This window comes from Bubalus kerabau, chromosome 6, assembly GCF_029407905.1.
Source record: "Bubalus kerabau isolate K-KA32 ecotype Philippines breed swamp buffalo chromosome 6, PCC_UOA_SB_1v2, whole genome shotgun sequence".
Lineage (NCBI taxonomy): Eukaryota > Metazoa > Chordata > Mammalia > Artiodactyla > Bovidae > Bubalus > Bubalus kerabau.
In genome coordinates this window covers 118949871-118962290 of record NC_073629.1, presented here as the reverse complement: position 1 = coordinate 118962290, position 12420 = coordinate 118949871, and the positions used below count along the sequence as shown (strand labels likewise).

At 56.9% G+C, this 12420-nt stretch overlaps 1 protein-coding gene across 6 annotated transcripts in view; it reads left to right on the top strand.

Annotated features, from left to right (window-relative positions):
- The window catches only part of HDAC4 (histone deacetylase 4), a 292669-nt gene that overhangs the window by 186746 nt on the left and 93503 nt on the right, over positions 1 to 12420 (top strand). For all 6 annotated transcript variants that reach the window (XM_055586610.1, XM_055586609.1, XM_055586612.1 and 3 more), the window contains one exon: positions 8177 to 8327. In XM_055586610.1, coding sequence (XP_055442585.1) covers positions 8177 to 8327 — 151 coding nt within the window. The remainder of the gene's footprint in view (positions 1 to 8176; positions 8328 to 12420) is intronic.

The following is a 12420-nucleotide window of genomic DNA, read 5'->3' as shown; positions in this document are numbered from 1 at the left end:
AGCCTCCCCTCCCATCTACACTGAGCCTCCCCTCCCATCTACACTGCAGCCTCCCCTCCCGTCTACACTACAGCCTCCCCTCTCCGTCTACACTGCCACCTCCCCTCCCATCTACACTGCAGCCTCCCCTCCCCATCTACACTGCAGCCTCTCCTCCCCATCTACACTGAGCATCCCCTCCTGTCTACACTGCCACCTCCCCTCCCATCTACACTGCAGCCTCCCCTCCCATCTACACTACAGCCTCCCCTCTCCATCTACACTGAGCCTCCCCTCTCCGTCTACAGTGCCGCCTCCCCTCCCATCTACACTGCAGCCTCCCCTCCCCATCTACACTGCAGCCTCTCCTCCCCATCTACACTGAGCATCCCCTCCTGTCTACACTGCCACCTCCCCTCCCGTCTACACTGCAGCCTCCCCTCCCATCTACACTACAGCCTCCCCTCTCCATCTACACTGAGCCTCCCCTCTCCGTCTACAGTGCCGCCTCCCCTCCCATCTACACTGCAGCCTCCCCTCCCCATCTACACTGCAGCCTCTCCTCCCCATCTACACTGAGCATCCCCTCCTGTCTACACTGCCACCTCCCCTCCCGTCTACACTGCAGCCTCCCCTCCCGTCTACACTGCAGCCTCCCCTCCCGTCTACACTGCAGCCTCCCTTCCCCATCTACACTGCAGCCTCCCCTCCCATCTACACTGAGCCTCCCCTCCCATCTACACTGAGCCTCCCCTCCCATCTACACTGAGCCTCCCCTCCCATCTAAACTGCAGCCTCCCCTCCCGTCTACACTACAGCCTCCCCTCTCCGTCTACAGTGCCGCCTCCCCTCCCATCTACACTGCTGCCTCCCCTCCCATCTACACTGCAGCCTCCCCTCCCCATCTACACTGAGCATTCTCTCCTGTCTACACTGCCACCTCCCCTCCCGTCTACACTGCAGCCTCCCCTCCCATCTACACTACAGCCTCCCCTCTCCATCTACACTGAGCCTCCCCTCCTGTCTACACTGCAGCCTCCCCTCCCGTCTACACTGCAGCCTCCCCTCCCCATCTACACTGCTGCCTCCCCTCCCGTCTACACTGCAGGCTCCCCTCCCATCTACACTGCAGCCTCCCCTCCCCATCTACACTGAGCCTCCCCTCCTGTCTACAGTGCAGCCTCCCCTCCCCATCTACACTGCTGCCTCCCCTCCCATCTACACTACAGCCTCCCCTCCCTGTCTACACTGCCGCCTCCCCTCCCCTCCCCGTCTACACTGCAGCCTCCCCTCCCCATCTACACTGCAGGCTCTCCTTCCCATCTACACTACAGCCTCCCCTCCCCGTCTACACTGCAGCCTCCCCATCTACACTGCAGCCTCCCTCCCCATCTACACTGCAGGCTCCCCTCCCCATCTACACTACAGCCTCCCCTCCCCGTCTACACTGCAGCCTCCCCATCTACACTGCAGCCTCCCCTCCCCATCTACACTGAGCCTCCCCTCCCTGCCTACACTTCAGGGTGGAGACCCATCCTGACGCGTCAGTCTGACGGGCGCGATCCTGGGAGATGGGGCTGGTCTTCCGCGGTTCCTACTTGTAGCCCAGACTGCCAGCACCGTCCGTTAGGCAGATTTCCTCGGAATAAACCCCTTCCTATGAAAGACACGCTACGGTGTGTGTGTTACACGTTTTGGTGGTCTCATCGGGTCTCCGTCCAGAAGTATGCCTGCTCTCTGCGAGTTTGTGTCCAGCTTGGCTCTTCTCTCCCCAGGTCTCAGGCTATCTAACAAGTGAAAAATAAAAGTGCTTTCCACTCTTTATTTGCACATCCTTTTTCACTAGTGAGGCTGAGTGTGTGTGTGTGTGTGTGTGTGAAGCCTGCTGTGGCTGGTGCTGTCTCTGGACAGGAGAGCTTTAGGAGCTGTTTAGCCAGCACGTGACACTTTTCCTTGCAGGGAAGTGGATAGCATTGAAAGGAGCCTGCTTTTCCGGTCTGGGAGCCAGGCCGGTGTTTACTGTCTTTATTACCTGCCCCGGGTAGCTGAGCGACGCTGCCTGGACCCCAGCTTCTGGGTCGTCTGAGACAACTTGTAATGAGCCCAGAGGACACACTTTGGCGGCCGTAGCCCCAGTGCCCGGGAAGGCGCGTGGCTGACGCGAGTGCCGCGTCATTCCTGAACCCATCGGCACCCCGTGAAGGCACTTACGGTCAGGGCTGGCTCATAAGTCTGCACTCCGCGTTTCTAGGAAGTCACCGACAGGGCTGGCAGAGGGCCGCGCTTGATCTGCCGCCCTGGGGGCATGGATGGCCGCTCCATGCTGTGCTGTGCCCTGTGCCGCCCCCGGCTTGTAGGAGGGAAGAAGCGCTGAGCGTGTTTCCAGAGGTGGCAGCCGTAGTTTGTTCTGCAGAGAAAACCGTCTCGTGTGGCCTTGCACCACGGTTTCTCTCTCATCTCTCCTATCTCTCCTCACTGGCTCTCGCTGATCAATGTGCTGCCTTTGGTCCAGCCCGAGACCCTCATGGGCACATGTAGACCCACTGTGTGCTGAATGGCAGGGAGAAGCCAGAGGACATGGCCTGGGTCTTTGTCAGCTCCAAGCCGCCCCAGGAAGTGTGTCCTGGTGGCGGTGAGCCCCGTGGAGAGGAGGGGTCGGGGTGCCCTGCAGGGGGAGGGGACCGTCTGCTGGTCTTCAGGGCGCCCACCTGAGAGGAAGCGGCGTGCAACAGGAGTGGAGCTGGGGTGGTGGGGGTGGCGGGCTCCCCCTGGACCGCTGTCACCTCCCCCCTCCCCCCACTGCTCGCAGTGGTGCCCTGTCCACGGCGTCCGGGGCACCGAGCATCTGTGATGCAGGCCCTCCTCTCTCTGACCCGCCTGCGGATGGCAGACCCTTTGTGGCATTTGAGTATCCAATTTGGGGGGAACCTGAGTGACACGTCCACGGGACCTCTTGGTTACTGCTGCTGTGCTCCATGAGGCTGGAGGGGAGGGTGCTTTTGAACTTAACTGAAATGAGGGTGCCTCTTTGATTTGAGCCAGTAAATCCACATGGTTCCATTTTGGAGGACCCCGTAGGCAAGAATATTTTAGTCTCGAGTGGGCCCTGACCACCGTGGCCAAGTAATCCGTGAGCCTGGAGACAAGCAGCCTAGAGGAGGCCCCCTTCATCAAACTGGTGCTCTGGCCCCCGGGGGTCACTGGTCTGCCCTGGACTTCTCCCCGAAAGCGGGCCACCTGAGCCTTAGAAGCTCCTTAGCCATCTTGGAGAAGCTCCATGACCGCCGCCTGTCGAGCTCGATGCACAGGGCTTGTGGGTCCGGCCCCAGGTGGGCGTGGCCTTCACCGTGGCAGCCTCATGCCCCCAGGGTGACCCCCGCTCTGCCCCAGCCATGCCAGGCTGTGATAGCACCTCGTGTTCTGTGATGAGGGGCCACCTGAAATCCGTGTGTTTATTTTCACAGTGACACAGGAAGTGGGTGGCAAGAGCAGCCACCACGTCGGACAGAGGCGGGGGTGAGAGGCCTCGGCCAGCTCCCTGCCTGCACCCTGGGTGCACCTGCTGCGTGTTGAGGTAGAGCCTCCCCAGGAGACAGTCTCGTGAGTGGCTTAGAGGAGCCGGGAGGGCCCTGCGCTGGCCCACTTGCTCAGCTCGGGCGTGGCCTGGGCCCCTGGTGGTCCTAGCCCCAGGGGACGGCTCAGCCCCCACGGAGCCTGGCCTGGCTCTCCGGTCCTGGCCCTGCCAACCCAGGCTGTCCTGTGTGCAGTGTGGACCTCCCCAGCCTGAGCCGTCAGCAGAGGAGGAACGACAGGAGCAGGCGGTGCCCACCACCTGCGACCAGGAGCCCTGCTGAGACGGGCCAGGGGAGCCTCCAGCTGCTCTTGGCCTGGAGCAGATGGGCAGCTGCCAGCGGCCTCCACGTTCCCCTGGGGCCCAGGCTGGGTGCAGAGACCATGGCACACCGTGCATCCCTCCTGCGTGGGCACGAGAGCTTGGGGGCAGAAAACGTGCTGGACCCCTGTGTTCAGTTGCCCAGTCGTATCCGACTCTGCAACTCCACAGACTACAGCAGGCCAGGCCTCCCTGTCCCTCACCATCTACCGGACTTTGCCCAAGTTCGTGTCTATCGAGTCGGTGATGCCATCCAGCCATCTCACCCTCTGCCGCCCCCTTCTCCTTCGCACCATGATGCTGGGGAGGCCAGAGGCCTGGTTTCTTAATGTTCCTTTCATTAAACTGCACAACAGTCGTTTTCCGCGAGTTGTGTCGTCCTGTGAATTTTAATCACCGGGATCTAGGGTGGTTGTTTCCAGTCTCTTTGTAATGATAATTGAAAGATCTCACTTTCCTTTTCTGGGTTCTGGCTGAAACGTAAATATTGTGAGACCAGATTCAGCAGATTTCTGCCTGCGCCTCATTTATGCATTAAATGAACGCTGAGCAGCTGAGGGGAGCCCGGGCTGTGTGTAGGCAGTTTGGGGGGATCGGTAATACCAAGAGCGCCAGGTTCTTCATCCCAAGATCTGTTGTTCCGGGCACCATCTTGGCTTCCCGACACCAGACAGCCCTTTGAGGTGTCCGTTCCCAAAGGCTGACGATGCTGGTGGAATCCCAGAGTGGCTGGCAGTGGCCTGGTGATGCCCATGAGGGCCTGTACCCCCGGACATCGGGTACAGTGCCATCGGGCCCCAAGGCAGGATCGTCTGAATCCAGGCAGATCAAGACATTTCCTCTGGTAGAAGAACCTCCTTGGGTGAGCAGCCCTCCTTCCTGGAAGGAAACTATGACAAGGGACGTGGCTCATTTCCACTTCGTTTAGTCTTTTGTCCCCGTGGTGTCATTCCGTGTTCCTTTTAGAAGAGAAGAGAACACCCCTTTTTAAATCATTTGCAAAGTTCTCGAGCCGGTCTCACAGACACGCACAGTAACGCCAGCTGGAAGCACTGAAGGTCAGACCCAGCTGTGCTGACTGCCAGCGACAGTCACTGCAGAGCCGGGGAGCCAGGGCGGAGAGCTACTCTTGAAATCCGGTCACCCAGAGCGGCCTCTGCCGCCCTTGTCCTGCCCCAGCTCCTGTCAGCCGCTTGTTGGGAAGGCGGTTGTTTTTGTTTCTGCCATAGAGAGAGGTCGGCCGTGATGCTCAGCATGTATGGAGCACACGGGTGGGCGCTGAGCTGGGCGTCCGCTCCTGCCCATCGCCGCACAGTCTGCCGCACGATGTGGCCTGGGAGCCCCGGGCCCTGGCGGGGGCAGGTGTGCTGCTGCCCGGGGGCCGTCTACACTCGCTCCTCTGCTGCCCGGGGGCCGTCTACACTCGCTCCCGTGTGAGCCCCGTCCCGCACCCTCTGTCCAGCGGCCGCCTCCCTCTCTCTCCCTCCCTCCCTCCCGCGCTGAGTTTGGGCTTCCTCACACCCACCCCTCTGCATTCTTTCTCCCATAGTCCCGGCTGGAAAGCAGCCCCCTCCCCTCCGGGGAAGGCGGGAGGCGGCAGGGCTTGTGGACTCGGGCCCTGGGTGCCCTGCTGTGTGTGCGGGCACCTCTGTGACCACAGGGGCGTGTGTGTGTGTGTGTGTGTGTGAGACAGCTGTAATCTGCCTGCCCGGGCTCCATCCAGTCGGGGCTCAGCCATCCGTCCTGTTCCACAGTGGGCTGGTGAGGAGGTGTCTGCAGGGCCCCCAGGAGTGGCCACGGGGGCGTCCGCCCTGCGGCGTCTCATGCACGTGGTGGCTGGTGTGGGGGTAAGCGTGCTTGTCCACGGAGAGTCCCAGGGCCTCGCAGGAGACAGATGGCGGCCCCCCATCCCCTTGGGACAGGGACAGAGCGAGACCCGCTCCAGCCGAAGGAGAGGGGTCGGGAGTGAGTCACGGCCGGGACACAAGCACCCCCCGGGAAGGTGCTGTGGGCAGAGGCCTGCCCTGGGTGGTGGCCAGGATGGCAGGGGAGGCCCTTGGGGCTTCCCGAAGCTCCACGTGGCTGGTGGGAAGCTGAGGCCGTGCAGGGGTGGCCAAGCCCTGGAGCGGGAAGGCAGGGGGCGGGGCAGGACAGACGGCTGGGAGCAAGCGAGTCGGAGGGGCCATCCAGTGGGAGCAGGCAGCTCTGGCCGTCAGCGGAGGACTTGGCTGGTTGATGTTCCAGGAAAACCTGTCAGGTGTCTGGGCTTGATCGTGTCTCTCCCACACCCCCGTCAGCGCTGGCCCGCTTGTCTGTTCTTGCCTTTTCCAACACGCTAAGTGAAAATGGGATTCAATGGCTAGTGAGGTTGAACAGTGTTTCCTATTTATTTCTAACCACTCTTTTTGGTGACTGGTTTGATCTCTTTGCTGTCCAACGAACTCTGAAGAGTCGTCCCCAAACCACAATTCAAAAGCATCAAACCAGTCCGTCATGAAGGAAATCAGTCCTGAATGTTCATTGGAAGGACTGATGCTGAAGCTGAAGCTCCAGTACTTCGGCCACCTGATGCAAAGAACTGACTCATTGGAAAAGACTCTGATGCTGGGAAAGATTGAGGGCAGGAGGAGAAGGGGCCGACAGAGATGGCTGGATGGTATCATTGACTCAATCTACAAGTTTGAGCAAACTCTGGAAGATAGTGAAGGACAGAGAAGCCTGGCGTGCTGCAGTCCATGGGGTCAAAAAGAGTCGGACATGACTGAGCGACTAAACTCTTTTTGGTGAATCTCCTGGCCTTTTTTTGCTCACCTTTTTAGTGGACTGCTTGTCATATTCTTATTAACGTGAAACAGCCATCTGCATATAAAAGTTGGTTTGTACACCATGAGTATGGCAAAGAGCTTTTCTCATTCACCTTTTGCGTTTTAATTTTGTTGACAGTATATATTGTGAAGGTAGCTTCTTACATTGTCAGTTATGTCATTTTTGGCAACGTGATCACACATACATCCTGAGTGTGTGTCCGTGGACAGTCGTGAGTGTCTGTGTAAACGCTGCCTCCACCAGACCGTGCACACCCTGGGAGGCTCCCCCAGCTCGTCCACTGCCTCACCCAAGAAGCAGCCTTCTCTGACTTTTGTCTCCTTGTCTTGGGATTTCCTGTTCCAGAACTTTGTGTGAATAGAGTCTGCAGGTGGACTCTTTTCTGTCCTGTTTCCACAGCTGATGCCAGACCTGCTCATTTTGCTTGTATTATAGCCTATCCTTGTTTTTGCCAGTATGTCCAGTTTATTCTTTCGCATTGCCGGGTGGGATTCTTACATAAGAACGCGCACCCCTGTCCCTGAGCTTACGTCTGGAGGACGTCGGGGGTGTGTCAGGCAGGGCTGCTGTGAGCACAGTGGCCACGCACGGTCCTGCACAGGGTTTTGCCCAGATATGTTCCCACATCTCTTGGGTTAGTCCTGGGTGTGGGATTGCTAGGTCTCGGATGGGTGTGTGTTTAACTTTGAAAGAAGGTGCCAGGCAGTTTTGCAAAGTGACCACACTCTTTCACGCTCTTTTGTGTCACTCTCAAAAAGGCATTCCAGTCACTCAGTCGTGTCTGGCCCCACAACCCTATGGACTACAGCACACCAGGCTTCCCTGTCCCTCACTATCTCCTGGAGTTTGCGCAAACTCATGTCCACTGAGTTGGTGATGCTATCTAACCATCTCATCCTCTGTTCATCCCCTTCTTCTCCTGCCTTCAATCTTTCCCAGCATCAGAGTCTTTTCCAACGAGTCAGTTCTTCACTAAGGCAGCCAAAGTACTCGAGCTTCAGCTTTAGCATCAGTCCTTCCAATGAATATTCAAGATTGATCTCCTTTAGGATGGACTGGTTTGATTTCCTTGCAGCCCAAGGGACTCTCAAGAGTCTTCTCCAGCACCACAGTTCAAACGCATCAATTCTTTGGTGCTCAGCCTTCCTTATGGTCCAACCCTCACATCCATACATGACTCCCGACTTCCTAGATTGCATAAAGCGTCATGCGTATTTTCTTCCAGGAGGTCAGTCGTTTTTATTTTCACTTACAGCCTTCAGCATGAAATGAGTAGGAGACATCCTCGAGCAGCCCTGCTTCCTCCTTGGTGATGCGAGCCCTGCTTCCTCCTTGGCGATGCGGGCCCTGCAGGGGGGAGCGAGGCCCGGGGTCCACACCGGCAGAGAGGGGACCCTGGCCCCCTGCCGCTCTTCTCATGCGTGTCTGTCTCACTGTTCCTTTGGGGCGAGGTTCTGACCGTCTACTTCCCTCCCACAGCAACAGCAGGAGCTGCTGGCCATGAAGCACCAGCAGGAGCTGCTTGAGCACCAGCGGAAGCTGGAGCGGCACCGGCAGGAGCAGGAGCTGGAGAAGCAGCACCGGGAGCAGAAGCTGCAGCAGCTGAAGAACAAGGAGAAGGGCAAAGAGAGTGAGTGCGTGCCGGGCGGGCGGTGGGCGGGCACCCTTCCCTCACCCGTGATCACCTGGGACCCAGGCCCCGGAGCCAAGCTGCATCAGGAGCCACCTCGCCCGTGTGTTTCTGGGCACCCCAGCTTCAAGGCTGGGCCCCGGCTTTGTCTTCATGCAGGGACTGCAGAGGGCATCTGGCCCTACTTTTGGTTTGGCTTAAGCATTTACAGGAAAGTTTGCAGACTCTTGGCGGACTTAGAAATGACTAAGACCCGTAAAGCATCACAGTGAGCTTCGCCTATGAGTTCAGCCTCAACTTTTTCAAAGTTGCTTTGTCTGAGAGCATTTGTGAGCGGCAGATGGTAGGATGGCCTGTCACCAAGAGGAAGCGCGATAATTCCTGGGTTGCACATTTTTGCCCTTTGACCCAGTGTTCGCTTTCCATCCTAGCTGTGCTTGTGTGAAGACCAGCGGAGTCCGTTATCTTGCAAGAGGCGCCCAACTTAATCTTAGACAGGAGACTCTTCCATGTGCTGTCTCTGGAAATTAGGTAGATTTTCCGAGGCTCTGGTCCTTTCCGCCAAGACCTCAGAGCTCAGGTGCACGCGTGGGTGCCCTGTTAATCCTGAGGGTGTGTCAGGCTGTGCACTTCTGCCCATGTCAGGACTCGATGTCCTGACCAGATGGTGGTTTACTCTTCTCATGCTCATGAGTAAAACAAGAAGTCTTTACACACTTTACCAATACATACTAACCTCCAAAAACCTCGAAATTCCTTTATCCTCAGCTGCTGAAAGTGGTTGGGTTCCCCCAGTGGCTCAGTGGGTACAGAGTCCACCTGCAATGCAGGAGCCACAGGAGATGCAGGTGACGCAGGTTTGATTCCTGGGTGGGGAAAATCCCCTGGAGGAGGGCATGGCAACCCACTCCAGTATGGACAAAGGAGCCCGACAGGCGATAGTCCAAAGGGTTGCAGAGTCAGACATGACTCAGCAACTGTGCACACGGGCACACACTGAAAGTGGTTAGCCATCCATACAAGTCATTTTAACAAGCTTTTAAAGTTTATATACACAGTTTTATGTACACACGAGATACAGCATAAGATGTCTTAAAGATTCTTGTAAAGTCTATTATTTGAAACTGTTTAAAAAGTCTTTTTACTGGTGTGTGTTGTACATAAAGAACAGCGCACAGACTTCCGTGTGCAGGGCGTTACCCACAAGTACACATCGCTGTGCAGCCACCCCCAGCAGAGCGCCTGCGACCGGGTCAGGAGAAGCCGCCACGCCCCTCGGCCCTGCAACTCCGACACATAACACTGCTTTTGAAACTGATGTCAGTGGACTCACTAACGTGGAGGCTTTTGTATTTTTCTCCTTTCACCCCACACTATGCGTGTGGTGTCTGCTATGTCCTTGTGTAGCAGGAGGGCTTCACTTCCTGCTGAGGTCCCCGCCGCTGTGTCCATCCACTTGAGAGTCAGTGAATGTTTGGGCTGTTCCTCGGCTCTTACAAATGCGCTGCTCCATATACCCTTGGCCATGTCTTGTGGAGCAGGTCAGCTTCCATAGGTGAGGCCAGTCTCCGGAGTGGCTGGACCACTTGTCACCCCCATCAGTGACATCATAGGAGTCCTATAGCCCTGCATCCCTGCCGTGACTTTAAATCTCAGCTCCGAGCAGCAGCCCCTTGGTTTCAGCTGCTTCCTCTGATCATAGCGGGACTCAGCGTCTTCTCCTGGGCTCCTGCCCACGGGCCTGTCCTGTCAGGCTGAGTCCTTGTTCCAGTCTCTTGCCCATTCTCTGGTCGGTCGTGGGTGTCACGAGGGTCTTCCTTCACCTGCCCTGTCCCTCCCCTGGTGGTGCCTTTGAAACCACAGAAATCTCAGCTGTAATGCAGCCTAACTTACACTGGTCTTTTCTAAATTAAAACGTAATCTAATCTGTATTATTATGCCTATATTATTTTGTACATTTTTATAATTTCTTTCAAAAAGCATATTATTTTTCCTAAACGGATATAACTAATTTAGTTTCTTCATATTCACTTTATGTCTCTGTTTATTTGCACATTCTTAGTCATTGTTTTTATACACAAAATTAACAGCTTTTCCAGTCAGTTATTACAGCATTCACTCTTGAAATTAATAAATGTATTTTAACATATTTGCACTTTCACTGTCCAATAGAATTTTAGTGTAAAAGCAGGTCAGCAGAGTTTGTTTCCCACATGAAGTCTAGCTTATGTGCTAGTATTTGAAAGGAATCGGTAAATCCGAGTCCGATAGCTCATTACAGCACAGCGATTAGACCAGATGACGACGAGCCCACAGTCGGGACTTCGTAAATGAGGGTGGAAGGCCGGCAGGAGAAGTGGACTTGCAGGCTTGGCTGGCCACCTGCACCTTGTTCTGTGAATACAGATCGCGGCCCTGCCGTGGGCAGCTGTGCCAGACGGCGCCCATCACACTTGGTCCCCGCTTCCCTGCCCTCTGCCTCCCATGCCCCTCATCTGCCACCTGCCAGGCTGGTCCACACCACGAAGTTCAACCACACCAGGAGGCTGGTCTACACCACAGGCCGCTCACCACCACTCGTGCTGAGGGTGTGGCCGGGGCGCTGATCGCACCTGAGCCTGCAGCCCTGATGTCACTAACCACCAGCACACAGGCTGTCATGATGGACTTAGCTGGGGCGGAGGGTAGGCGCCAGCTTTCGTTTCTAATACTCCCGGGATGACTCTAAGGTGCAGTGGAGACTGCGAGCCGGGGTTGGGGTGGTTGCCCTCGCTCTGAGTTAGGGACCTCAGCATCCTGGAGGCCCTGTGGCCTCCCACTGTGTCCACCGCGTGGGGACTGCCTTCCATAGACCCCGCCCCACGGACAACAGCATGTGGTCCCACAGGCGCCCTGTGAGGGGCTTTGCTGTGGGACAGTAGGTATGTGGCACCCAGAGCCCGCACAGTTGCCTACCTGGTCCCCGAGTGGACCTGCTATGGCCCCGCCCCCTCTCCTGCCCCGCCCTCTTCTACCACCCCGCCCCATAACCTGGCCCGCCCTCTACTCCCGCCCCGCCCCGCCCTCTGCTCCCACCCCACCCTCTACTCCCTCCCAGCCCGCTCCCTCCCTGCCCCATAACCTGCCCCACCCCCTCCCGCCTCTCCCCCTCTCCTGCCCCGCCCTGTACTCCCACCCCGCCCCACCCCGCCCTCTACTCCCGCCCCGCCCTCTGTTCCCACCCCACCCTCTACTCCCACCCAGCCCGCGCCCCGCCCCTGCCCCGCCCTCTACTCCCACACCACCCTCTGCTCCCTACCCCGCCCCTCTCCCGTCCCGCCCTAACCCCTCGTGATCGTACCGGACTCTTTGCAGCGACGGTAGGTTGTTCTTTGAGGAGCGAGGGCTAGGTGGAGAGGGTCAGCAAGTCCCTGTGCGCCCGGCTCACCAGCAAACCCAGGGACTCACCAGGTCGCTCAAAGGCAGCTTGGTCTACAGTGCTTCCTCCCCGTCTGCCAGAAACTTCCAATAAAAATAACATCTCAGGCCTCACAAAATATGAAAAGATTTGACTTCTGAAAACAGTTTCAATCTGTTCAAAGTCAAAAACAGTTTCTTCTGCCCACCGGGCAGCCCCTCGACAGGCTGTAGGAATGTTCTCTTCTCCCCTCCAGGCTCACAGCTGCAGCCCCAGCGGTTCAGCTCGTGGGTTTGGGTGGTCGGGTTTATTATTAATAAAGGACTGTGTACAGTGGGTACTTGGCACGCCTGCATCGGCCCTGCAGCCCTCAGAGTGTGGTCTTGAGAGAAGGCAGGCTTGGCAGGCCGCATGCTGGACGCTGCTCGGGCCTCACCTATGAAGGAGATTCTTGTTTGTGTGGCTCACGGAGGCCCTGGCGTTAGCATCTCCAGTTTGTAAGCATTTGAAAATGTAGTGCAGAGCTTCCGTTGTGTCGTTTCTTGGGGTTCTTTAAAAAATGAATTTCTTTTTGAATATTTCATTGAAAGGTTTGTTACATTTAACATTCATGGTGCTTTTAATTTTAAATAATTCTGCAGTTTTCCTGATTGATGCCAGTTAATGCTATTGATTTGGTAAAACAGTGAATTCTTA